At 33.6% G+C, this 27,197-nt stretch overlaps 1 protein-coding gene across 6 annotated transcripts in view; it reads right to left on the reverse strand.

Annotated features, from left to right (window-relative positions):
• Ubr2 (ubiquitin protein ligase E3 component n-recognin 2) overlaps positions 1-27,197 on the reverse strand; it is a 133,280-nt gene that overhangs the window by 53,182 nt on the left and 52,901 nt on the right. For 4 of the 6 annotated variants that reach the window (XM_076858732.1, XM_076858729.1, XM_076858728.1 and 1 more), the window contains 14 exons: positions 26,421-26,528; positions 25,903-25,991; positions 24,758-24,856; positions 12,064-12,227; positions 11,858-11,957; positions 10,945-11,073; positions 9,459-9,642; positions 7,025-7,086; positions 6,259-6,369; positions 5,493-5,558; positions 3,847-3,969; positions 3,651-3,714; positions 2,572-2,696; positions 412-464 (listed from right to left, as the gene is read on the reverse strand). In XM_076858732.1, coding sequence (XP_076714847.1) covers positions 412-464; positions 2,572-2,696; positions 3,651-3,714; positions 3,847-3,969; positions 5,493-5,558; positions 6,259-6,369; positions 7,025-7,086; positions 9,459-9,642; positions 10,945-11,073; positions 11,858-11,957; positions 12,064-12,227; positions 24,758-24,856; positions 25,903-25,991; positions 26,421-26,528 — 1,477 coding nt within the window. Of the gene's footprint in view, positions 1-411; positions 465-2,571; positions 2,697-3,650; positions 3,715-3,846; positions 3,970-5,492; positions 5,559-6,258; positions 6,370-7,024; positions 7,087-9,458; positions 9,643-10,944; positions 11,074-11,857; positions 11,958-12,063; positions 12,228-24,757; positions 24,857-24,926; positions 25,026-25,902; positions 25,992-26,420; positions 26,529-27,197 lie in introns of all 6 variants that reach the window. The other 2 variants (XM_076858731.1, XM_076858727.1) reach the window with 1 other exon arrangement.

Raw genomic sequence — 27,197 nt, forward strand, 5'->3', positions numbered from 1 at the left:
AGGATAAACTAGTTTATTCAATGCGGTACATACTAGACAATGGAGAAGGAAGCATTCAGGGCTATCTCATAACTTATGGGGCACATTTAAATGCAAACAAAGATAGCAATTTTAAGAAATTACAATGTATTTACTTTGATCACAGCTCAAGACCACTGGTCAGGTTAATTATTATTTGAAACTATTAGCTATGGTTCCTTCTGAATGCTATAAAAAATCCTCATAATGTTACTTTATATTGCTGAGTGCAGTGCTAGATCATAAAAGTGAGATGTTCAGCTCAGAATTATAACATGAAAATGTCACTCTGAAAGCAACAAATTCATCCTCAGTTTCATCAAAGGAAACACTCTAAGAAAAATTACTATTAAAATAACCCATAAAATGTGAAATAACAGGAAAGATACTCACTTGAAATGGGCAACTGCTTCAATTACACTCTCCATGCCAGTCTCCTTGTTTTCCTAAAGGTACAGAAACAAGTAAATATGCTTCATGTTAATAACAACTGTTATCAATTTGAGCATGATGCTTTATCTCCATAACCCTTATGTCAACCCTATGAATGGATATATTATTATTTCTATTTTTAAAGATGAAGATATATACATTTAGACTTTTTGCAAGCTGATGTTCAAAGTTATATAATTTCAAAAAATATCACTACCATATGGGACCAAGGTAGTAGCTTTCAAAAGGAATTAAATAAAAATTAAAAATGTGTAAAACATTTAAAAAGAATTTGGGTAAAATATAATATTTTGTGAAATAGTTATATTAATTTCTTATCTATTTTCAGTAAAACAGCACTTCCATTTCAACAGAAATTCTGTAAGTAAGGAAATCTCTCGTCAAAATGTCTGAGAAATATAGTTGCTGTCACTTGTACAAAGAATTTGTATCACTCTAAAAATGTAGTTTTAGGGATGGGAATTATAGTTCAGTGGTAGAGAGCTTGCCTAGCATGCACAAGGCCCTGGGTTAGATCCCTAGCACTGCAAGGAAAAAAAAAAAAAAAGCTGCTTTAAATTTATTCTTCTTTAACGTGTAGGTTAAATTATGTAACAACCCAAGATTGATTTTCTGCATTAAAAAGTACAAATAATTTTTATCCTGACTAGATATCCAGTGATAAGAAATTACTAAGTACTGCTGGTTTCTAAAATGTGATGATGATATACATAAACTTTTTAAGAGTTCTAAACTCTCTTACATCAAAGCTTCTCAATCTTGGCACACTGACATTTAAAACAGATGATTCTTTTCTATAGTACTGTGCACTGTAGGATGTGTAGTGGCATCCCTGGCCTCTACCCATTATACACTAATAGCACCCTATAACCTGCACTGAGTGGAGACACTGCTAAATGTCTCCTCCATAGGAGGCAAAAACATCCCTGGTTGAGAATCACTGTGTTAGGTATATAAAGTCCTACTTACAGATGATGGTAAACTTAGCATTCTATACAAAATAATCCAATGGGGCACAGAGGTTAATAATTGGGGTATAGATGACAGAAGATAGGCCAACTGTTAAAAGCCAATGATTGATTTATTATGTTTTCTATTTCTGTACAAGTTTGAAATTTTTCGTACTAAAAAGTTTGAAAAAAGTATTATTATGTAACAAAGATTGAAAGCTCAGAAGAATAAATGTTAAGGTTGAAAGTTTTGATTAATTCCAAATTTGGGAAAATATCTTGAAAAACTTCAATGAAAATCAAGTTCCTTCCCAACTATTAGAGTTGAGTTTCTGAAAAGCTCTATGGCTGAAAAATAGCTAGCTGAGGAACTTATGGCCCTGGGAGGAAAAGAGTTACAATTCAACCTATAAATATTTTTGTGATTATTACTTCACTTTCACTAAAATGAAAAAAAAAAGGCTCTTTATTAAGAAAGAGAAGCCAAGTATGATGGCAGATGCCTGTAATCCTTACTGAGGAGGCTGAGGCAAGAGGATTACAAGTTTGAAGTCAGTCTGGGCAACTTAGCAAGACCCTGTCTCAAAATAAAATATAAAAAGGGTTGGCTAGTATAGCTCAGTGGTAGAGCCCTTGCCTAGCATGTATGAGATCCTGAGTTCAATCCCAGCACTGATGGGAAAAAAAAGAAGAAAGAAAAGAAAAAAAGGAGAATTTCTGGATGTCTGAGAAGGAAAACGCTCTGGAAAAATGTAGTCTATCAACACACGTGGGTAGGTATTTCTCATTCCCAACTTCAATGTACTACATTACAAAGTATTATTTATAGTCATGGCAATTCTGTATTAAAGATATAACCTCTCTCTAATGGATACTAAAATTCATTTCAGGACCAGCTTTTTTTTCAGCATCCTTACATCTTTCAAGGTTTTATTGTAAAAGATTCTATTCTTGTTTGGCTTTCTACAACTAGTCCCTAGTACTCTTGTCTTCTAATTACTTATAGTAAGAGTAACTGGAACTACACATATCCTAGAAGTGTAGTTTTTACAATTATGGGAAAGGTATACAGGAGTAAATCTATACATAATAAAATTGTAAGGAAGGAAAAGCTTATAATATTTTCCTTTTTAAAAATATAGGTACTTACATCTTCAGGTAAAGATTTTACCAATTCACTATGAGCCATAGGTTTGATGCTCAACTGATGGATAATCTCCCGCTTAATTTCATCTGTAGTATTAACCTGTCCAACCCCAGGACTAAATCTTTCTCCTGTCAAAAAGGAAAAGGTGTGTGTGTATGTATATATATATATACATACACACACACACACACACACACACACTTAACAATAATTATGTGATATATACTTATATATACTTTTAATTTATGTAACAAAACACATTGCATAGTGGGAAAGAAATGACTAGTCATGGAACCAACTAGGGAAAGAGCAGCTCCTAACCGTAGTTCTGAGTCTCAAACACAGCAAATGAATGCAGACTTTAGGCAGTAGAGAGAGCTCTGGTTGCTATTTTGAAGGAAGGATCAGAAAAAGAATAGGAAGGGATACAATATAGTCAAGGGAACTGCTTTCACTGCATCCTCCTTGTGACAGTAAGGAGGGAGTCTTCTTTCTGTCTAGTAGCAAGTGAGATGTCACCTTTTGAGACCTTCTTCATGCATCACCTCTCATCAATAATCTGGATTCTCTATGGACTATAAACCATCTGGCTGAATAGCAGAAGTGACAGAAGGTTAAGGGACAAAAGAATCAGAAAGACAGGGGTGGCTGAGGACTGAAAAGACAGGTAATAAGACAACTGTATCTATAGGCCATAGGTCTCCATTAATTTGGAAGTATATTTGGAGTCAAAACATATGTAGATATCACAAAACCAGGGAAACATCTAAGATATAAATTAGCAGTAAATGGCTTCTAAATGTTCTATCCCTTGCTTGCTAAATTCTCCTGTTTCCCCCAACATACAGTCTTCCAGTTTATTCTACTTCTGAAATTGTCTTTTCTTCTCTTTCTAAAGCACCACAGAACCACTACTCTCAATATTACAGTAACCAGAGGGGAGGGAGAAACAAAGGGATGTTCTAATTCCCTTCCCCTAAAACTGAGTACATGTCTTCTCATAACAAAACACAGTTCAGAAATTCTGAGCTATTTTCTACCACAAAGTCCAACGTAATTTATAACAAACAATATAAACTTACCAACAAGCATTATAATGAGATACAGCATTTCTTCTATTAGAGTATTGTTCTGCTGAACAACATCCTACAAGCCAGGGGAAGATAACATTCAAATATAAGAATATGCATACTGTATTCTCTCAGAGGACTAACATATCCATGAAGAATGAAAGATGCTTCTTTAGTGATGGTTGTATCTTTTAAAACACACCCTTACCTTATGAGTAATTTCAGAACTAAATCTTTTTCCATAGTCTGGTGTACTGAAAATCTGATAAAGTTCAAAGCGGCTGAGCATTATCATCAAGAAATGATTTGGATCCATCATGGAGACACCTGTCTTTTTTGTTTGTTTGTTTAAAATAAAGGAAAAGAGGAAGGTCAAAAGGGACACTAAACATTTAGTGAAAGATATATAGGTGTGCACAAGAAAAACAGCTTATTTGTTTACCAATTACAATAAAAGATAAAAACTCACTTATCCCAAACCCTACATGTGGTAGCTGACAAATGGGAACAGGAATCTAAATTGGTAAAGCAAAACACACAGAATAAAAACCCTCCAACACCCAAACCCACACATTTGACTTTTTCAAACTTTTTTTTCTTTTAATGCTTTGAAATCATTGTGTTCCTATGAATTTGATTCAAAAGGTTTATTATCAGGGTTCACTGTCTGGACTCTGAGTTAAATGCCAATTTAAAAATAGGCATTATATTAAATTATTATCAAGATGCCTTAAGTTTTTTTGGTGTGTGTGATAAGCATTATACTGGCTGAAGAGACAGCTTTTACATATTAATTTCAATTCTGTTTTAATTTCATTTGTAAAAATTCTAAATCAACCTAAATTGTAATTTACCTGGAACCAATAATCTTTTCTATATTTTGATTTATCTTTTTTTTTTTTTTTATAATTACTATATTCATTTAGCAGTAACATGGAGCAACCACTGTGTGAACAAGCACTGTGCAAGGCAAAAGGGGCAAAAAAAAAAAAAAAGAAAAGAAAAAAAATGAACACAGTTGCCACAGTTTAGGGAAGATGGTGGGGATAAGTATCATGCTATGGGTTCTCACAAAAGGGATAATTGGTCAAGTTCTAGAATGTCAGATAAGGACTCTTGAAGAAAGTAATAAACTAAACACTAAGACACAGTGGAAAATAACTAAGCTAGGTGAAGGGAAAAGGAGCAGGGAGAAATATAGGGACCAAAATATATAAATGTGCAAAGTTTCAAGACTTAAAGAGATAGCATGGCAAATTCAGGGATCTTCAAGGTAGTTAAGTATCTGAAGCCTTGAAAATTAAGGGGTTTAAAATTAGTTAAGTAACAAGTAAGGGGTGGTGGCACAGGGGGCTGAGGCAGGAGAGGCCTCACAAGTTTGAAGCCAGCCTCAGCACGATAGTGAGGTCCTAAGCAACTTAACGAAACCCTGTCTCAAAATTTAAAGAGAGCTGGGGATGTAGCTCAATGGTTAAGCACCCTTGAGTCAAACCCCAGTAAACCACCTCCCAACCAAAAAATTAGTTAAAGACAATCAATAACCAAAGGATGGTTTTCAATTTTCTGACTTCAGCAACTGTGTGATCTATGGAATAACTCAACAAGGTAGGGTATCTAAGACAGGAAGAAAGTAAGAAGGAAGTAAGAACAGTTATTTTGACTATGATGAACCTGAGATGTGCCCAGGAAACCTAGGTGGATATGTTCTATAGACTGGTAGTCTGAGTGTGGAGCTTTGCTGGATAGGGCTAGGCTAATTGTAGATTCAGGAGTGACTTATTACAAGTGACTGGATTCAGTGGAAATACAAGTAGTAACCAAAACCTTTAGATGTCAATACTTTTAATTCATTACCTGAAGCATCACTATATCCTTGTCAAACATCTCACGTCTGCATTTCACATTATGGTAGTAATAAATCTAAAAAAAAAAAAAAATTTCATTATATTGGGTAAATAGGCTTTTACTAGTACAACTATCTCCTTGTCCCTCACCTACTTAGAAGCACATGGGTTTGTGTAAGTATAAGCACTGGTATGTATATGATGTGATTTCCTGAATGATTAACATTATCTTAGTACAGATTAATTAATCAGAAATTTCCATGTGGTATCCATTCTGATTCTCATTTTGCAGTCAACTTGAGTTTCCCAACAAAATATAAAAAGTTGTTACTTCATGAACGTTTAGAGCTTCCAAAAATATGAAAAAAAAAATCCATACTAAGCCTTAGTAAAGTTTAAAAATTGAAATTTCAACTTTAGATCTCTACTAAGAGGCCTTTTATTTTTTAATCCAATTTAATATAAATAGATGAAATTTATAATTTTATTGTTTTTTACTATTCAACTGTTCTAAAAAATATTTCAAGAGAAAAACTAATATCAGTGTGATTCATTTCTATTTGTAATTTTGTTTACTGACAACCTATAAATAAATTTTCAAGAAACTTAAAATTGGTTTATCATTACAGTTATCCTATAAAAAAAATTTCATATAGATTTAAAATTTCAATAACTAAATCCGCTGAAAACTACAACCTTCTTAGAGGCCAATGAATGGAATGAAAAACTACACAGAATAAAAAAAAAAAAAGAAAGAAAGAAAAGAAAAAGCTTACCTGGTTTACTAGTGAGAACCCATTTCTTCTCCACATCCCAGCATGTACTTGGGCACATAAAACAAGACATCTAAGAGGGTGTTCAATCAACATTGGTGGGCTAAGTTCACTCTGCAGATTAAAAAAAAAAAAATCCATAGAAAGTCAATTCCAAAAAGAAACTTGTTTGACAAGAATCAAAATTTTATAAAACACAGAAATTATTTTACAGTATGTTTGGGTGACAGTTGATTCTGTGTCAAATTAACTGGGGTCTGGTACCTAGTTTATGGTCAACAATAGTCTAGATGTTGTCAAAAGTTGTTTTTTATATATGAGTAAAATTTCAGTAGACTTTGAGTAAAGTAAATTACCCTCCATAATGTTGGGTAGGCCTGATCAATTCAGCTGAAAGCCTTAAAAGACCTTTAAGGTTCCTGAGGAGAAGGAATTCTCTCTCCATGATTGTCTTTGTTCTTGAGACTGCAACATTAACTCTTCTCTGGGTCCCTCCAGTCTGTCAGGTGCCTGTAGACTAGATTTGCTGGCCCTATGATCGCATGAGGCAGTTTCTTAAAATAAATCTTTCCTTAAAACACACATGCATACATGCACGCACACATTTTATGGGTTTTGTTTCTCTGGAGAAACCAGAGTTGCTGGTATTACAGGTGTGTCCCACCATGCTTGGTGAGAACCAAGATTAATAAAAGTTTGTTTCAATTTGATTTCAAATACAAGGAACATAATAAACAGGTACTTATGTTTAAATGTCAGAACCACTTACTAGAGGTAGGAGCTCTGGAAATTTATATGCCACTTCACTTTTGCTTAATAATACATGCAAACCTGCATGGAAGAACAAACAAAAGTATTTCTATTAAGTTAAAATAATTTATTTAGGAAAAAACCCTAAATATTCACTCAACTTTATTATATAAATTTTTTGTATATTTAGGAACCTGGATTACAACTTAAGATATAAAACAAACTATATCCAGAATTGAAGCTTTTCAATGGTTATTCTAATGAATCTCTATATTAAAAGTAGAATTAGAAGTAGCCTTAATTATATATCCCAACATACTTTGATGACATTAGAAGTAAATGTTAGATGTACAAACACAGCAAAAGCAGCTACATAACCATCAAAACAATTTACACATGTTATGCCAACTTTAAAAGTCATATTTCACTGGGTCACAGAGTTTATTCCATTTAAAGGACAGGTGAAAGATCCTCTGGCAAATAAAGAGAAAATGGCCTGGATTCAAGGTTTGCACTGATTTGAACATCAGAATTAGGTTCTCCAGAACTTCTAGAATCAAAGCCTTTTTTAGTTCCTAATTTCAAGGGGCTCTTTTTGTGGCTTGACCTTAGTTAATTCTGATTATGTCCTGTTTCTGTCATTGCCTAATTAGAGAATGCTCTTTACAATCCTGTCAATGTACACTGGCCACCTTCCTCATCCAGGAAGACCTGCATTACTGACCCATTCTAATAACTTGTTCTCAACAGTTATTGCTCAAGTTCTGTTAGCACACTGTCCAAGTTATTAATAGGACCTGTTTTATATATGTTTCCTTAGCTCACCAATTATATTATAAGCATTCAGGACAGGGATCATCAAATACTGTGAGTTGACTACTCCAAAATATTCACTGCACAAATTTCGGGAGGTAAAGACCTAGGCAGAGATTAGTACCTTTTTTTAGAATACTGACTTTCTTCACTGTGGATAACTATCAGTTTCAGCTTGTAACACATACAGATTTTTAAAGGAAAGATCAGTGGATGAGTTGGTCAAGGGACTCACTTTCCTGTCTTTTAGTCCAGTCCTTCTCCAGAACATGCTATCAGTTGCCTATGTTGAGAACCAACAGTTTTCAGTTGCTCAATACACTTATAAAAACATAACTGGGCCCAAACAATAGAAGAAACTTTTTTTGTATGATCACAAATTCACTCTAAGTAACTATCTAATGTACTATTTCAATATTCATGTTTAAGAACAATTTCATAAGCCTAAGAGTAAGTAATCTCAACTTTCTACAACTTCAATAACACACCCCCAAAACGGCTGGCATACAAAGGTCTATCAGCAGGACAATGTGATAATACTTAGAATAATGAAAAAAAAGTCTTCAAAATGAAAGAGGGATCACTACTACTGACCCCATTTCGTTAAAAAGATAATGAAGAAAAACTATGAATAACTCTAGGCTTCTAAATTCCTTGAAAGACACAAAGTACCAAAACTCACACAGATAAATAGATAATCTGAACAGGCCTATAACTATTAAAGAAATTGAATCAATAATAAATAATCCTGAAAGCATAATATAGTTACACTAGTAAACTCTACCAAACATATAAGGAAGAAATAATATGATTCTTCACAATCTCTTCTAGGAAAAACAAAGAGCAAAACAAAACAAAAATTAAGTATGATCCTCTATATCACATTAAAAATTACCCACAAACATAGGGTAAATTATATATTCTGCAATGGGTAATAATATCTACTTTTTTGATAACTTCTATTTTCTGAGTTAAAATGGAACTCAAGGGAACAATGGTGTGTGAGCAGGATAAGAATATCCAGAATCAAGAAATATGGAAGCCTTACTGAAATGAATTTGCAGAGATGAATAAGTGCATAGGCAAAGTCTTTGGCTGCTGCAAGATGGCAGTTTCAGATATTTTAACAATTATAAATTACTTATAAATCAACTACTGAGTTTAAAAAATTTATCAGCTCAATATGATACTCATTCATAAACTTCTGTTTAAAAGGTTACCAACAATGTGTAAGAAACAGCTTAGAGGGAGAGAAAGCCTAGGGTGGCCTTGGTTTAATAGCAAATGTGTAAGTGTGGATAAGTTTGATTTTTAAGAACACAAACTTTGAAGCTGGATTGAATAAACAATAAAACATGTAGTATCTGTAGTTAAGTCTATGGTACAATGGTTATAAACATGGCCTGTGATGCCAAACAGCTTCAAAATGCCAATTATGATTCTTCTTTGCCATGTGACACTAAGTACACTCTATGCCTCTGTCTTCCCATCTGTGAAGCAACTAATACTAATACCTACCTCATGTGATCATCAAATAAACAAATAAAACTCTTAGAATAATAGATATAATAGTAGGTACTCAAAAATATTAACCACCACAGAAAATTTTTAGGGTTCTTTTTTTACGGGAAATGCTTTACCTGCAAGTAAGCGAGAAACTGGGAGGTGAATGCTAACTTTTTCTTGGGAAACACAGTATCTGATAGTTTCCACTGAATGTCCACAAATGCTTAGTGTGATAGGCTGTTCACCATCAGTAAAACCACCATGACACTGCATCAATACAGCAAGGCATTTCTTGTAAGCTTCAATTAACACTTTTTCCTAAAAAAAAAAAGAGGGTTTTCTGTAAGTTATTAAAAAGATTTGGTTTCTACAACATTGAATAAGCACCTCAAATTTGATGATGATTAAGTACCTCAAATAACAGTATGGACAAAACCAAACTCAATCCTCCCTCCCAAACTTGGTCTCTTCCAGTGGGCCCTGTCCCAGTGAATGATATCTCCTATCAGGGAAGCTGCTTGTAACCTAGAAGCTATTCTAATACTCTAATACTCATTCCACATTTGTCTGATATATTACCAAGCTGGCAATTTCATCTAAATATTCCTCAAAACTAGCCAAAAATCTTCTATCTTCAGTAACTCCAAGGCACAACCAACCATCTTTCTGGTCCATGCTTCAACTCTTGCCCCATCCGCCCATTCTCTACAGAGTAATTTTGAAAAACATGTAAATTGGATCCTGTCACTTTTCTGCTTGGGGGTCTCCAATGGCTTCTCACTTCAATAAAAATGTAGTTCTGAACTTCCTTCCATGGCTTCCAAGTCCTGCAAAGTTAGATATTCCTGCCTGCCTCTCTGCCCTCAATCTCCCTGCTTCAATCACAGTGCTTTCTCATAGCTCCAGGAACAACCCCAGTTCTCCTCGCCACAGAATATTATAAAAAAGAACAAAGAATATTCCTAATTCGGAGGAATATTCCTAACTCAGAGGAATATTCTTTATTCTTTTCAATATTTTTTTAGCTGTGGTTGGATAGAATACCTTTATTTTATTTATTTATTTTTATGTGGTGCTAAGAATCGAACCTAGTGCCCTGCACATGCCAGGTGAGCACTCTACCGCTGAACCACAATCCCAGCCCCTCTTTATTCTTTCTTCAGCAAAATTTTACAAAGTTCAGATCTCCTTACATATATTCATATGCTCCTGATTCCCTAATTTACAGAAGTTCTTATTTGTACTTTATTCCCAAAGAAGGCTACAGAATTTTAAAACATAGGACGAATAAACCAACAGTAAAACTTTTATTTTTGGATAAATTTATAAATTACTATTTTATATGCTCAAAGTGTAGAAAAGATTATGAAAAAAAGGAAGATATAGTTATATTAGGGAAGAGAGAGAGTAGATTATTTCCTTCTTTATTTACCAAGATTTTTCTTAAGGCTTTTAAAGTTTAACATTCTTTATTGGATTTATAGGTAGAAAGGGAATGCATGCTGTTTTGAGCTAAGCTATAAAACTACTTTCTTCAAATCTCTTCAAATTTTACTTAGGATTCTGTCTATTTCCACTCTTTCATTTTGCTCTTATCTCTCACCCCTAGAAGAAACTCACATCTAAAGCACACCAGTCCTGCATCATTGAAATGACATGTGTTAGTTTCATTTGTAGTGTAAAGGCTGCTTCCCATTCTGGTTCCATTTCAATATGTTGTCCTACTTGACGGGTGATTGGATCCATTCCCTTAAAGAAAGTAAAAGAATTTTATATGAATAAAAACTATACCTTTTCTCTTATAAGAAAACCTAAGGAATAATGCAGAAGAAACATATTGATTATAAAATCATACAAAGTCAAAGTCTTAACAGGAAGCTTCCAGTAGTATGAGAAGTGATAGCTTTTTAAATTATAGATTTTATGTAACATTCTCTAAAATACAAGGAAAAAATTCTAGTAAAATATAGAATGAACCATTTTAGGGGTAATCTCTAAATCTGCTTCAGATAACAAAATACTTCATTACTCCACTGTAATAATCTTTCAAATTCCTTTTTAACTCTATCATCTATGTTTAAAAAAAAAAAAAAGCTTTTTTTAATTTTATATTTTTTGTGGTGCCAGTCATAGAATCCAGGGCCTCAAACATGCTAATAAGCACATGTTCTACCACTGAGCTACATCTATAGTTCCCTGACAGGTTTTTAAATGTTACTGAACTGATAAACATATACTAATGGTAATCAAAAGAATACCAAATACAAAAAAAGCACTAGATGCCAGAGCTTTTCCTGGACTCTTATTCACTCTACACCTTTCTAAGAGTCTCCAATTAGAGAGGACTTTCTTGATCCAAATTGTGGCCATTCAAATTGATCTTTTGAAAATATGCTCAAAATGAAAACAACATTAAAAAGCCACAAATAAACAAACAAAAACCACAGAGAGAAAGGTGTTCAGTTCAATGAACAATAACAAAAACAAAAAAATTAAGATTAAAAATAGAAAAAAAGTGGCAATTTATACATACCTGCATGCATTTCAGTAATTCCAAAAAGGCATCAAACCCTTCTAGAAACTTCTGCCTCAGCTCATCTGACCATTCAGTTGGTTTGCTAATTAACACATACCTGAACAAGATAATAGTAGCATTGAACATATAAACATTAACATTTTACAAGTTGTTAACTGGTTTGACAATTAAAAAAAAAAAAAAAAAAAAAAAAAAAAACTTACTTGAGATCTAAAATAAGACTCTGAACTCTCCTAAATTTGAAGGCTTGTAAAGCAGTGTATCGTTCAAACTGAAATCTGCCCTGGGCATCTCGATGTCTCAAATGATCCATGAAAGTTTTAATAATAATGGTCATCAGATTTTCTTCTGTGATGAGCATTCGAGCCTAAAACAAAGTATATCAGAGTGCAGATAATCAAAAGCTATTTACTAGGAAGCTAAAAATGTCAGTGACATTGTGCAATTTAAACTTTTTTTCAACACAACTATAAAACATCATAAATGCATTACTGGATATTTCTAAATAACAATTACTTACTCCAATTGCCACGTGTATGGAGCAACAATTATATCAGATGCCAGAATGTTAGAAGACAGATCCAAGGCTCATTATTCAAAGATAATTCAGGGTGGGGGATCTGAACCAGGCTGCAAACTTTCCTTAACTGAGACATTTAGACACCTATAATGGTATGGTATAATTATTCTAGGATCCAGAGGTTTATGGCACAGATTTTTTAGAACTCAGTATGAAACTATATTGCCTCAATCTCCCTAGTTGAAATATATTTTTGTTTTCATTTCTCTATAAAAAATGTATATACAAATACATATATATACACACACTCACACATAACATACTTTTGAATAAGGGATTATGTGTAAATGACATCAAATATAACAGGTTAAAAAGTAATTTTCCTAGGTCCTGAGATCTCCCATCCAAATGCAGATACTGTTAGCAGTTTCTTGAATTCTTCTAGAGATGGTATGTTTATATAGTGTTTATATATATAATGTTACATATATAATTCATAACATAAAGTATACATTAGGTATATAAATATGGATGTCTAATTATCTCTCTCTCCCCGCCCAAGAATAGCATATCATAAATACTATTCTATTCTCTTCTATTCATCATATCTTAATTAATTAATTAATTATTTTTTATGGTGGTAGGGATTGAACCCAGGTCCTTGCACATGCTAAGCAAGTACTCTACCAACTGAGCTATATCCCCAGCCCTATATAATGTATTTTAGAGACTGTCCCATATCATTTCATATAAATTTCCCTCATTCTTTTCTTTCTTTTTTTTTCCCTGGGGAACTATGGAATGAACCCAGGGATATTTTACCACTGAAAACATTTCTAGTCCTTTTTTATTTTAAGGCAGGGTATCCTTAAGTTGCTCAGCCTGAACTTGAACTTGTAATCTTCCTGCTTCAGTTTCCCAAGTTGCTGGGATCATAGGCATGTACCATTGTGCCTGGCTCCCTCATTCTTTTTAATTATCATCAGGTATGTTTTATATCGTATTTTATTTAGCCAGGCTCTTACTGTTTCCAGATCTATGCTAATACAAAAGATGTTGCACTTAATATCCACTGTGTATAGTTAAAAGAATATGTATAGAATAATTTCCTAAAGTAGAATTACTAAATTAGTATACATTTTGACATTATCACCAAACTGTCTCCAGAAAGAGGCTTAATAATCTATATGCCCAACCTACAATATGGACCTTACCCTTACTATGAGACAACGTAACTTAAACACTGATGTTTACCATTCTGATCATGATGTTTTTTATTACAGTAAAAATGGTGATATTCAAAGTAAAATTAGACAGACTTAACTAAGGAAAATTAAAATAATCAGAATAACAGAGTATTTTCCAGTGAAGAATAAAAGTCAAGTATGAAGGGCAAAGAGTGTTAATAGGTTAAGCAAAAGGATTTTCCTTTTTATTTGTTGTATTAATTGATTTTTGAGGAAGTTAAATAAGTGTGATTCAATTCCACTGAGTTATGGAAAAATTCTGTAGAACTATCTTAGAAGACTTAGAGCAGGTCATAAAACAAGTTTGGTGAAGGGGCAACTCAACATTGTTAGAATCTAAATCTCACAATCAGGGTCCTTACTAGCATTTTTTATTTCAAACAAATGTTAAAAGAGATGGTTCAACTACTACATAGTTTTAGATTAGATTCTAATTGTCTTTACCAGGTGACAAATAAAAACATTAACAGGGTGGCCCATTAGTAATGTCCCATTAAAATGGGAGTTATCCTGGCATTTCTACTTCTAAAAAGATAACTAATGAAATATATCTTCCAAAGTTAAAAACAGAAGTAAGGATTAAAAAAAAAAAAAAAAAACCTTATGTGCATGGCTTCATCACTTTATGCTCAGATTGTTGCTAGCCTTTCAAGGTAATTTTTAGCACTAAATATCTAACATATCTAACATTATAGTACTATAGAGTCCTAGTACTTCTTATCACATATCGTTAAAAAAAAAATCACTAGTTTTGTTTTTTATTTGGGTACCGAGGATCGAATTCAGGGGCACTCAACTACTGAGCATCATCAGCAGCGCAATTTTGTATTTTATTTAGAGACAGAGTCTCATTGAGTTGTTTAGTGCCTCAACCATTTGCTGAGGCTGGCTTGGAACTCCTGATCCTGCTGTCTCAAGTCTCTGGAGCCACTGGGATTACAGGCATGTGCCTGGCAAAAATCACTAGTTTTTAGGCACAGTCCACTTTGCTTTAAAAGGCATTAGCACTACTTACTTTACAGTTTTTCTTTTTCTTCTTCTTTTTTTTTTCTTTGTAATTCATATATAATTTTACATTATAAGGCATATCACACATTTAACAGCATATTCAAAATGGGCCAAATTCTCCCTTAAGACTGAAAAGCTTCACTGAACAATAACAATGGCCTATGCACACACTTTGGCAAATTAAATGCTATAGAATGTTATAGGGATAATGCTGACTGGGGGCACATTTAAGAAAATAAACTGGAACAACCATGATACTAACCACTTGAATTATAATTGGTCAGACTATTTAAAATTGAAGACTGGGTTAACTGTAAGGTAATTCTGATTCAAAGGTAACACCGCTATAAAATATTTCACTATTATCTAGGGTAAATTATTTTAACAAGGGCTATATATAAGAATTACTAATGGAGCTATTCCAGAAAAGCAACGCAAATACTTTCTGCTCCTAGTCAGGATGGAGTATCCTGAGGCTAACCAATAATTCTTCCAGGAATAGCAAAAGTTAGAAGGAAGGAAAGAAAAAAAGAAAGAAAGACCTAGAGGAAGAAAGAGGGAGGGAAAGGAAAAGAAATCCTTAGAGAGCTGCTGAAACAAGGACTCCAGGGAATAGAATCATGGAGAAAGGAAAGTCCATAGGGAAGTGAGCCAACATTTTGCTACAGCTTCTCCCTTGGCATTGAACTATTTTGGGAGGGATGAGGGAATTAAAGATCCCAAATTAAAAATTAGAAGATTAAAGATCCCAATGAAGAATGTACAGAGCTGCTATTATTACAGAGAACACCTGCTGAGATTTTAGCTATCTCAGAGGCCAGAGTTCTAGTAAGAACAGAAGTATGGAGAGCTGAGCCCAACATTTTTTCAGTTTCCCTCTCAAGATATTTGTAAAACTCTGAAACCCTGTGGGATAAAAGTCTGAGAAGAGCAGAAAGCCTCCAAGAATAAAGTAGTGATGTGGCAGACTTAGCAAGATAAGGAATAAAATTAGATCTCACAATCCCATAGAGGGCAGGAATTTCAGGCTCTCAACTGGGAACCCTTAGACAGTTATATCTCAGGGTAAGGATAAACCAGAAGGGAAGACTGAGGTCTGCCAAAACAAACTAGAATCCTATCAATCGCTGATTGGTCTAAGGTGATCAGCCTAGTTCTATTTGCTGAAGGGGGCCACAATATACCACCCCCAAATATGTCACTTTGATAAAAGGATCATTTTGAGCTGAAGGCAATTAAGGAGACACTATAAAAGCAATAAAGACACAGCACATATTTCTCTTTTGAAAATACACTTTTCCTTTACCAGGAAGGAAAAGGCAACTCTTATCATCTAAGTTGACTTGAAAAAAAACTCACTAAACAACCCTTATTTACCACATATTTCTTAAGTTACCTTTCCATAACCTGTTTTTCCCAATTACCCCCAAACCCTTCTTCCCCTTTATTTATTATTTGTTTGTTTTTGTGGTGCTGGGGACTGAACCCAGGGCCTTGTACATGCAAGGGAAGCACTCTACCAACTGATCTATATCCCCAGCCCCCTTTGTCCCCTTTATTAAGATGTTATGTAAAATGCAAATTCTAAACACCTCCTTGAGTCACATTTCTTTCAGAATTTCCATATGTATGCATGAAATTAAATTTGCTTTTTCTTTGTTGATTTGTCTTCTGTCAGCAATCAGCAGCACCCTGAGTTGCTGAAACTGGGAGGGTAGAGGAAAAGTTTTCCCTCCCCCACACTGCCTAACAATGTTACATAGAATCCTCTTAGGAGAAAGATTTAATTTTTAAAATATTGTCCTATCCGTAAGGCACAGACAGAGAGAAAGAATGGTGTAGAAATCATATTTGAAAAATTATGGCTCCAAATTTTCCCAAACTGACGAAATACACCTGTCTAGAGATTTAATAATACTACCAAATTCCCAGGATAATACAAAGACAGCCATACCTAAAGATAAATATTAGTAAAATGTTGGCAAGCATTCCAACTTGTTAAAAGTCATGGTGTGTGGTGTGGCTCAGTGGTAGAGGTTCAATCCCTGGCCCCACATAAAAATAAAAACAAATAAAATAAATAAAGGTATTGTATCTATCTACAACTAAAAAAAAATTTTTTAAAAAACCTCACAAGAGGTAAGAAAGACAAAACACAACAAAAATGAATAAATTGAAACAAAACTACATGCAATCCAGATGATGACATTATTAGACAATGACTTTAAAACATTCAATTTACATGTTCAGAAAAATGACAAGATGACAAATTTCAGTAGAAAACTGGAATCTAGAGCCAGGTATGGTAGCGCACACTTATAATCCCATAGCTTAGGAGGCTGAGGCAGGAGGATTGTGTATTTTCAAATCCAGCCTCAGCAACTTAGTGAAGCCCTAAGCAACTCTGCAAGACCCTGTCTCTAAATAAAATGTATTCAAAAATAAAATAAAAAGGGCTGGTATGTGGCTCAGTGGTTGAGTGCCTCTGGGTTCAATCTCTGGTACAAAACAAAACAACAAGAATCTATAAAGAATATTAGGAGTTCAGGAAAGACGGAGTAGATGTACTTTTCTTTATTCTTCTTGTTAAGTATAACTGCAAACCCCAAACATTATATGCAAAAGGAATAAGACTCATAAAAGGTGAAGAGAAGAAGACAAAATGGCTAGGATATCCAGGACTCAAGGAATGACATGGTGGTGGGTTCCCTGAGTTGTTTGTTTCCTCATACATATTTGAATTTGAACTGAAGAAGCTGGCAAACTGAAACACCAGTTGGGCCCAGAATTAACTAGCTAGTCAGCCAGCCAACAAATAAAAGGCCTGTTGTTTGTAAATATAGGAAAGGAGTAACAGCAGGACAGAAGAAAACTTTCAGACAATAACTCCTCTTTCCAGAAAAGCACACAGAACAAAACAATCTGTGACTCCACTTCCACTTATACTAGCAAAGGCTTAGTTGAGTGGAGAGCCTGGACTTCCACCCTTGCAAGGCAGTAATGTGGTGCCCAACTATAGTTAAGATGCATGCTGTGACTGCTAGGGCAGTGCTATCCATGAGTTAGCAGTTTGCAAACTGTCGATTGTTGTGACAAGAAGTCTCCAAAAGAAGGTAAATCAACTATTTACAACAGTTTACTCAGGTGACATTTTTTCCACAGCAGTGGAAAATAAGCTAGTGAAAATAAGTTAGAAATCTCCAACAATTTTTGCCTAAAAGAAGCAGTATGTTGATTTGCATTCTGGTACAGTTATTTTATCATGAACTAATACTCTGAGCAAAGTACTTCTAGAGTAACCCTTAGGAGAATACTAAATAATGTACAAGTTAGTAAACAGGGATATAAAACAACTAATCAAAAAAATTATATAGGAGAGATAAACAAAAATAGATGTGTCAAACAGAAAAAAATGTAACACAGTAAACAGAAAGTCAAATGTATCAGGGCTGAGGTTGTGACTCAGTGGTAGAATGCTTGCCTCATAAGTGTGAGGCATTGGGTTCTATTTCCAGCACCACATATAAATAAATGAATAAAATAAAGATCCATCAACAAAACCAAAAAATATTAAAAAAAAAAAGAAAGTCAAATGTATCAGGGATTATAATAAAACAAATAATATAATTAAATTATTAAGGAAGTGTCAGACTTGATAAATAATGCAACCCAAATATATGTTTTTAATAAGAGACACACCTTGAATGTAAGGATACAGAAAGGTTTTTAAAATATAATAATGGAAAAAGATACATTAGGCAAGCACTGGCCAAAAGTAGTTGTTATGATTAGATATCAAGGTCAGAAGCACCATTTGAGGTGAAATGATAAAAGAATTAATATAGGAAATCTAGAAATTCTAATTTGTATGTACCAAATCACACGGCTTCAAGATATATAAAGCAAAACCAGATAATTAAAAGGAGAAAGAAACAGATTAATAAACATTGTGAGAGACTATAACACAGCTCCATACTGATAGGAAAAAAAATCAGTAAGGCCACAGAAGACCTGCACACTGAATAAACTTGATCAAACTGATATTAACACTGCACCTAATAATGATAGAGTGCACATTATTTCCAAGCACCCTAAACATTTATCAAAACTGAAAATAGGCCATTAAGCAACCCAGGGAGACCCTCAAAATAAAATATAAAAAAGGGCTGGGACGTGGCTCAGTGGTTAAGTGGTCCTGGGTTCAATCTCCAGTACAAAAAGAAAAAAGGAAAACAAAACAAAACTGAAAATACTTTGAGCCATAAAACAAATTTCAAAGGATTCAAATCATATAGAGTATGTTTTCTAACATCAGTGAAAATAATCTCCAACAAAATAATAACAAGAAAATACCCAAATATTTCAAAAACTGGCAATATACTTCTAAATAATATATGGTCAAAGAAAATATCACAAAGAAACAGAGTTTTCTGAATTGATAATAATGATGTAGAAAAGTGTGGGATGCAGTTAAAATTATGCCCGATGGAAATTTAAATTTTAAATGCTATTATTAAGAAAGAAAGACTCTTGATTTTTTTTTTCTTTTTCCTTTTGGCACCATGAATTGAACCTAGGGCCTTGCACATGCTAGGCAAACACTCTACCAGTGAGCTGCATCCCAAATTGATTAAATTATATTACGTGCATGTACAAATACATAACAATGAATCCCATAATTATAATATACCAACAAATAGATGAAAGTCAATGATCTCAATACCTATTGTGAGAAACTACAGAAAGAATGGCAAAGTAAATCTAAACAAACTTCAAAAAAGAAAATAATAAGAGTAGACAAAAGAAAAAAAAACACAAGTAAAATATCAGCTCTTTGAAAAGAAAAATGGGAGAGATCTCTAGATAGACTAATCTGAAAAACAGAAAAATTTAAATTTAAATAGGTCTACAAAAATTACAGATCTTAAAAATATTAAACAGAAAATAAAATAATATCAGGAGCAATTTAAATCAACATAACTGGAAATTTAGGTGAAATGAGCAAAGTTGGAAAAACACCATTGTTTTTATTAAAAGAATACAATGTTCAAATAGTTCTATACCTATTAAATTAAAATGGTATGAAAATGTTTTCACAAAGAAATTTCCAGGCCCAAATGGACACCAGAGAATTCTTCTCTATAGTTAAAAACACAATAACTTATCTTACATAAACTTTTCCAAAAAATAAAATATATGTCAATTTAATGAACGAGTTCTCTATATTCTTTTTGCCCCCACAATTTTTTATTGGTACATTATAGTTGTATATAATGATGGGATTTGTTGTTACATATTCATATATACACATAATTTGGCCAATGTCACTCCCCAGCACTTCTCAACTCCTCCATAATCCTGGTAACAAACTCCAAAAAGGTCACTACAAGAAAAGAAAATTTACATCTAATCTCTCTCACAGTAGCATATAAAAGGAATCAAACAATATAGAAAAAAGAATAAGAAATCACAATCACATTTGTCTTATTTCCTAATGCAATAATAATAAGACATTTGAAAAAAAATCAATTAACATAAAATCACCTTAAAAGACAAAAGGAGAAAAATAATTTACATGGTCACATCATCAAATCATTTTCCTGAATTCACAAAAATTATATATCTATTCACATTTGTGTGTGTGTGTGTGTGTGTGTGTGTGTGTGTGTGTGTTGCTGAGGACTGAACCCAGAGCCTTGCGCATGGAAGGCAAGAACTTTAACAACTGAGCTATATCCCAAGTCCTCTATTCACCATTTAAAAACAAACAAAAATATCTCACAGGACAATGAATAAAGGGGAATTTCTTTAATTAAGAGTATCTATAAGCAACCAACCAAACAAAACCCCAAAGCATTATATCTTATGATGAAATATTAAAAGTATTTTCCCCTAAGATGAGAAATGAGACCAAGATTCCTACTTTCTATCACCATTTGTACAAAATATTGTACTGGAGGCTCCAGTCAGTATAATAAAGAAAACAAAAATGATGTAAAGATTGGGAAATAAGAACTAAAACTGCCTCCTTCATAGCTGATAAGACTATGTATACAAAAAATCTAACTCTCGAATGCTGATAACATGGGTGGGTCCACTAAGTGAAAACTTACTGGGCTGTAGAGTTACCAAGGGTTTACTTTTCTGTATATACTCTATCTCAATTAAGTCAAAATCCCAAACCAAACAACTGCAAATGCCTAGGCCCCATCTCTACAGTTTATGACTCCGGGAAGAATGGGAAGGGAAAAGGCAGCATAAAACTACTTTCAATAGTTCCAGAGTGATTTGGAAGCATGCCCACTGTCCTAGAGTACAGAAGGATACTAAGTATATAAGTGACACTAAGTTAGGGGTAAAGGAGAGGATCTGTTACTAAAGAAGTATATAATTATGAAAATTGGCTCACAAATTAAGTTTGAAGAATATTTCTAAGATTTAACCTCCCAAACATTCTAAGTTTAGATTAAATATTCAACAACAATCACAACCTAGGTAATTCTGTTAATTTTTCTTGGAATATAAAGATAAGACATATATCCCATTTATTTTACAAGGCTAAAATCTAATTAAAACATACACACAGGAGGGAAACTGACCTACTTTGTGAATATATATGCAAAAACTCTAAATAAATACTTTCAAACTGGGCTTAGCAGTGTATTCAAAGAATGCACTGTGGCCATGTAACATTTATAATATAGTATCAGCATGCTTCAAAAGTAGAAAAACCAACAAATATAATTAGCTATATTAATAGATCAATGATATCAATTTTTTCTTCTTCTTTTACCAATGAATGTATTTGTTGCATTAACCGTACATGCACCTGTGTGGGTACACACACATACACACACACAGACTATAAGTTGCTTAGGCTGGCTCTAAATTTCCTATTCTCCTGTCTTAGCCTCCTGAGCTGCTGGGATTTATAGGCATGCACCACCATTCCCAGATAAAATACCATTTATTCACTGAGCATCTTTTATGGTTGAGTCAAGAGCTGGAATCCCTGAGGGCTATAAAACAGAGCAAATCATAAGCCTTATCCTGCATTTAGAGAGGCAAAGCAAATGAACACTTAAAAGTTTGACAGTATAAGGTAGTAAATAAATGGGAAGTGGCAATTCTCTGGATTCATTTACTTTATATTTATTAGGTATCTTTAGTATTTATTTACTGGGTAAAATAATGGTTACTAAATATCTTTTAGCAATGTTAGGTAATCCCTCAGAGAAAACTGAAGACAGAATCAAACCAATTCTTGACAATGGAGCATTATAACATGTTTCCTGGTCTGTATTTTCACTTGTGTACATCTGTTCTCTCTTTTCACCCCTGCTAGTCTCATTAATTTTATTTATCTTGTCAAAGATATTAACACAGTAGTAGAATCGCCCAGGAGGCATTAAAGCAACATAGATAAGAAGAACTTTAGTGGATACTCAGTCCACACTTCTACCTTGCCTTCATACAGGATTATTTCCCTAACATCCCACATATGAGTGTTGAGCTCTGTTTGAATATTTCCACTGAGAGGATGCTACTTTCGCTAACATTTTTTGTGTGTGTGTGTTTGGAATTGTTACGTTTTTGCCATTGGCTTTGAATTTTCTTTAATTTTTTATTTTATCCTGGGGCAGAAAATAGGTGAGTTCAAAAGTAAAATTATTTATCCAACTAAAACAATTTTAAAATAGGCTGGCTATTTATCCTGAACTACCTAACTCTAATTATTATTATTTTTTAGTTGTAGATGGACACAGTGTTTTTATTTTATTTATTTATTTTTTAATATGGTGCTGAGGATCAAATCCAGTGCCTTATATGTGTCCCACCACTGAGCTACAACCCCAGCCCTGGCTAACTCTACTTACTGAAGCATTTAAGTATCAGGATTCTAAACTTTGGAACCTGAATTATGGCAACCCTAGAATTTAGATGTGTCTGTCAAGCCAATGGAGGTAATAAGATAGTACTAATCCATGGAAGGGAGATTCCAGAAACAGATCTGAATCAGGGACATCAAGATGGTGTCAGAGGGTGAGGCCATTCTGAATATACTACTATTATCAGTCTTCCATACTTTCCACTAGCCCCAGGGTCTCGATACTAAGTCCTTTAAAGCAGTAAGTGTAGTGAGGAGAAAAATAAATTGAATTTTATGTAATACCTTATGTCTAGAAATTCCACTCAGTTTAACATCAAAAACCTCCGAGTCATCCTTATACTTCTCCTTCAATCTCAATATCTGATCAGTCACCAAATCCAACATTCTTTAAAACCACTTGACTAGTTCTGTATATTTTACTACCTAAAAGTATCTTATATCCACTGTTAGCACCCCAGTTCCAGTTAACATCAATTCTTGTCTGGATCATTGCATTAGCTTCTAATTAGGTTCCCCACACTCGCTTTTTTTAAAAAAAAAAATTAAAAAATTAAAAAAAAAAATTAAGTTGTTGATAGACCTTTATTTATTTTATGTGGTGCTGAGAATTAAACCCAGTGCCTCACACATGCCAGGCAAGTGCACTACCGCTGAGCCCTAGCTCCAGCCCACCACACTCACTTTTGATCTCTCAAATTTGTTCCCTAAATTACAAACAGCATGATCTTTTAAAATCACTAATGTGATAATGTATCACTCAAAACTCTTCATTGGGACTGGAGATATAGCTCAGTTGTAGAGTGCATTCCTAACATGTGCCTGGCCCTGGATTTGATCCCCAGCACCACAAACAAAAGAATCACAACAATTCTTCATGGCCCTCCTGTGATCTTAAGATGAAAACCAAATCCCTTAATTTAGCCTATAATAATAGCAATACTACAATATATCCTTTACTAGAACATATTTTTTAACAAAAAGCAATATGGGGTGGAAAAGTCATTTTTAAATCTGGAAAACAAGCCTTGTTAGTAAAGGATCTGTAAAACACTCTTAAACCTATACAATTTCACTCCATGTTCAAGAATCTTTAAGTGCAGTGGCTTTCCTGTTTCCTCTCCCTGCCTCAGGTTCTCAAGTGCTAGTACCTCCACATGAACCTTCCCTCAAGTCCCCACAGAGATCTTCCTCTCTGAGTTGTGGAAGAAGCTCAGATCTTGCTGTTTTTTTTTTTCCCTTCCAATGGTGGGGATGGAATCCAGGGCTTTGCACATGCTAGGTGAACACTCTACCAGTGAGCAACTCTACTCTCTCAAAGATACCAAATTCTTCAAAATTTTCATTAGAAAATAATTATCTACTTGGGTGATTCTTTCCCATTAAGTAGGGGCAAGAATCACATCTGTCTTTGTTCACCATTGCATTTTTAGTTTTATGTGCCCAATAAATAATAGGTGCTCAACAAATTTATTGAATAAAAAACATAATTTTAAATTACTATGTGTACTAAAACATAATGATGTTTTTAGGAGCATGTAGTGAAGCTACATGGTCTTAATAAAAGACCACCCAATGATGATTCAATTGCTTTAGTCACCCCTTTCTTTCTTTTTATTTATTTATTCTTTTTAGATATATATGACAGTAGAGTATATTTTGACTAATTTTACATACATGGAGTATAACTTATTCTAATTAGGATACCATTCTTGTGATTATACATTATGTGGAATCACATTGGTCCTGTATTCATATTTGAGCATAGTGAAGTTATGTCTGGTTCATTCTACTGTCTTTCCTACTCCCGCACCCCTGCCTTCATTCCCCTTTGTCTAATCCAATGAACTTCTATTCTTCCCTTCCCTACCCTTTCTTTATGGGGAGGAATAGGTGAGTAGGAAAATTTCGCAAAATGAGATGGTACACAACATGCTTTCTGATTCTAATGTCAAGTATAAATTTGATAAACCAATTAGCTTAATGTTAACTTTTAGTTCAAAATCTCCGGAAAGTACTTTGAGAAAGTATGAATTGAGTTTCAGTGACTTTCCCCCAGAATTACTTAATATTCAAGGATATGTTCTAGTGTAGTTGAAGGTGTCTGGATTCTGACTGCCTATTAGTAAAATATTACTCTACTCAGGAACACACAGATCTTAGTTTTCTATTATTTTAAAGCTTTATATCTGTTAGTTAAAACAAGAAAGTTCTTCTAGTCTTTCAGTACTTACAAGTGAAGGAACTGTGAATATCTGAACCGAGAGGTCTGCGATTGAAAACTCTCTGTCGTGGTCATCTGTCACATAATCACTCTGCAAACGCTCATAGTTCTATTAAGAAGGCAAAAAAAGGCAAGGAGTGCCAGCTATCAGTTACAAAGAAAAGGCAAGCACTACTCACCAGAGTAGGTGCAGTGAAGAACTGGACAGACAGAGCAGTCACCGACACTGCTCGCTCGTGATCATCCTCCATAAAATCTCTCTGCAACTGCTGGTAATTCTAAACAACAAGGGGGAGATTCACCTCTAATCCACATTGACCAAAGGGTTAAGGATTATAATGAAGTCAGTGCTGGATAACTCAATAGGATAACACTGATATGAGAACAACAACTGGAATAATTTCTACCAATTAAATCCTGTATAAATATTGATTCACTAAAACCTGTGGAATCTTGTATAAACAGTGATTTTTCTGGAGCCCAAAGTTGTTTATTCAAATCCTAGGATGATATTTTAACTGGTGGGGCCAAATACAGTAATATAACAATGTCTTTCATGAAAACAGATTTTCATTACTTCTGGATGTGTATTAGAATCATTTGATGACTCCTGCAAAGTACACATGCTTGGGCCCCACTCTTGGTGAAGCTGCTTCAATAGATTTGAGAATGGAACATAAACACATGTATTTTGAAAGAGCTCTCCAAATAATTCTTACATGCTCCCTTAATTAAGAACTCCTAATTCGGGGGAATAGAAAAATATGTGGTTAGTTTAATCAAATGTTGCTGAAACGAAGAACTTAACCTTTATCAACCACAGAGTTCATAATTCCTAAGTCTTATATGCATATTGTTTCAACCAAGATTATTGTTTCCTTAATAGGACCAATGCATAATTCACAATGGCACAGATTTAATTCTTCCTTTATCACTTTGTATTTAACAAATACTACATAGATGGATATTTATGTTATCAAGGGAGATGTTAAATGTTTTACTACTGTAACTTTATTTTATTGATAAAAGATAAATCAATATGTTGATGTATTATTAGTAGATGCGAATTTTTTTTGAGTTTTGAAATAATTTTAGGCTATAGTTATCCTTTATATAACCTATTTCATTAATCTTCAAAACTCAGAAAATACTTACTTTTGCAAATCGAATGGCAAATAGTTTCTTGTATTTCAAATCCATAAGTAGGCTGCTCATGAATAATTGATGATATACACTCCTAGCACCTTTAGAAAAAGAGTAGGTGTAAGATATTGCTATACCCAAGAAGCCAAAAATTACTTTAAAGTTTTTATGTGATTGTCTTCTAAAACTCCCAAGAACAAAAGTCTACATGTTTTTCTTAGTACAGATTTTGTGCTAAGAAAATTAGGTTTTCTAAATATAATTTTCTAACAAAATATAAGGTTATTTAATTTGCATCATAGACCAAAAATGTTGCTGTTTTTCCCAAAGGTTAAGACTGTACTCCAGCCCCTACTTTTTTTTCTTTTTTTTTAGTATTGGGGAATGAACCCAGGGCCTCACACATGCTACATACATGCTTATTCCACCACTGGGCTATACTACATACAGGTCCGACAATGCTAATTTGAAAATGAAAAGACCTTTAACATCCCAACCCTTTATACCTTAAAAGTAGTTAAGAGATTCACCTTTCCATAATTTGGAATCACTAAGCATCAGTCTATCCACCAGACAAGAGTTTTCACCATATGGTCCTTCCTGTAATCCAACTTGACATAAAATCCGGCGAAGGCCATCTTTAGATAGGAGGAACAGTAAACATGAGATGGCTACTTCAAATATTATAAAGTGACATTTTAGTACATGTTCAAATGGATATATATAGTTATGTGTCTTATTAAAGGTCAAATTTACTTAGAAAAAGTGAACAATAACTATTGTTTTTTACAAAAAGGAAAAAAAGTGAAATCTCACATTATATACAACTCTTTTAATGAATTAGAGAAAAATACCACAAAACAACTGATAGTGCATACTTATATTATTACATATATATAATACATACTTCTATTAAATACTGTTCTTTAAGCACTTATGTTAATTAAAGCAGAAGATAATCAAATGGCTATATACTCCAAAATAACTGAAGATAGGTATAATATAAAATTGCGCTAACATTTAAAAAGAAGGGATATGACTTCTGGACTATAATATATACCACAAATTTTCAGAGTTGCTACACAAAATGTTCTTCATTTGTTAAACAAAAATTCACTGTGGATCTGCCATAATGAAAGGCCCTAGATGACAAATTCCAATATCTTCTAAATGCTAAACTTTAGAAAAGTTCTTCAAATATGAATATAAGCCTTAAAATAACTAAAACTTATCATATTTTGTTCCATACTGTACAATTCAAATATCTACTTTTAGTCTTCAAGCATGCAAAATTTTTAAAAATGGAA

Source organism: Callospermophilus lateralis, chromosome 6, assembly GCF_048772815.1.
Source record: "Callospermophilus lateralis isolate mCalLat2 chromosome 6, mCalLat2.hap1, whole genome shotgun sequence".
In the NCBI taxonomy this organism is placed as follows: Eukaryota; Metazoa; Chordata; class Mammalia; order Rodentia; family Sciuridae; genus Callospermophilus; species Callospermophilus lateralis.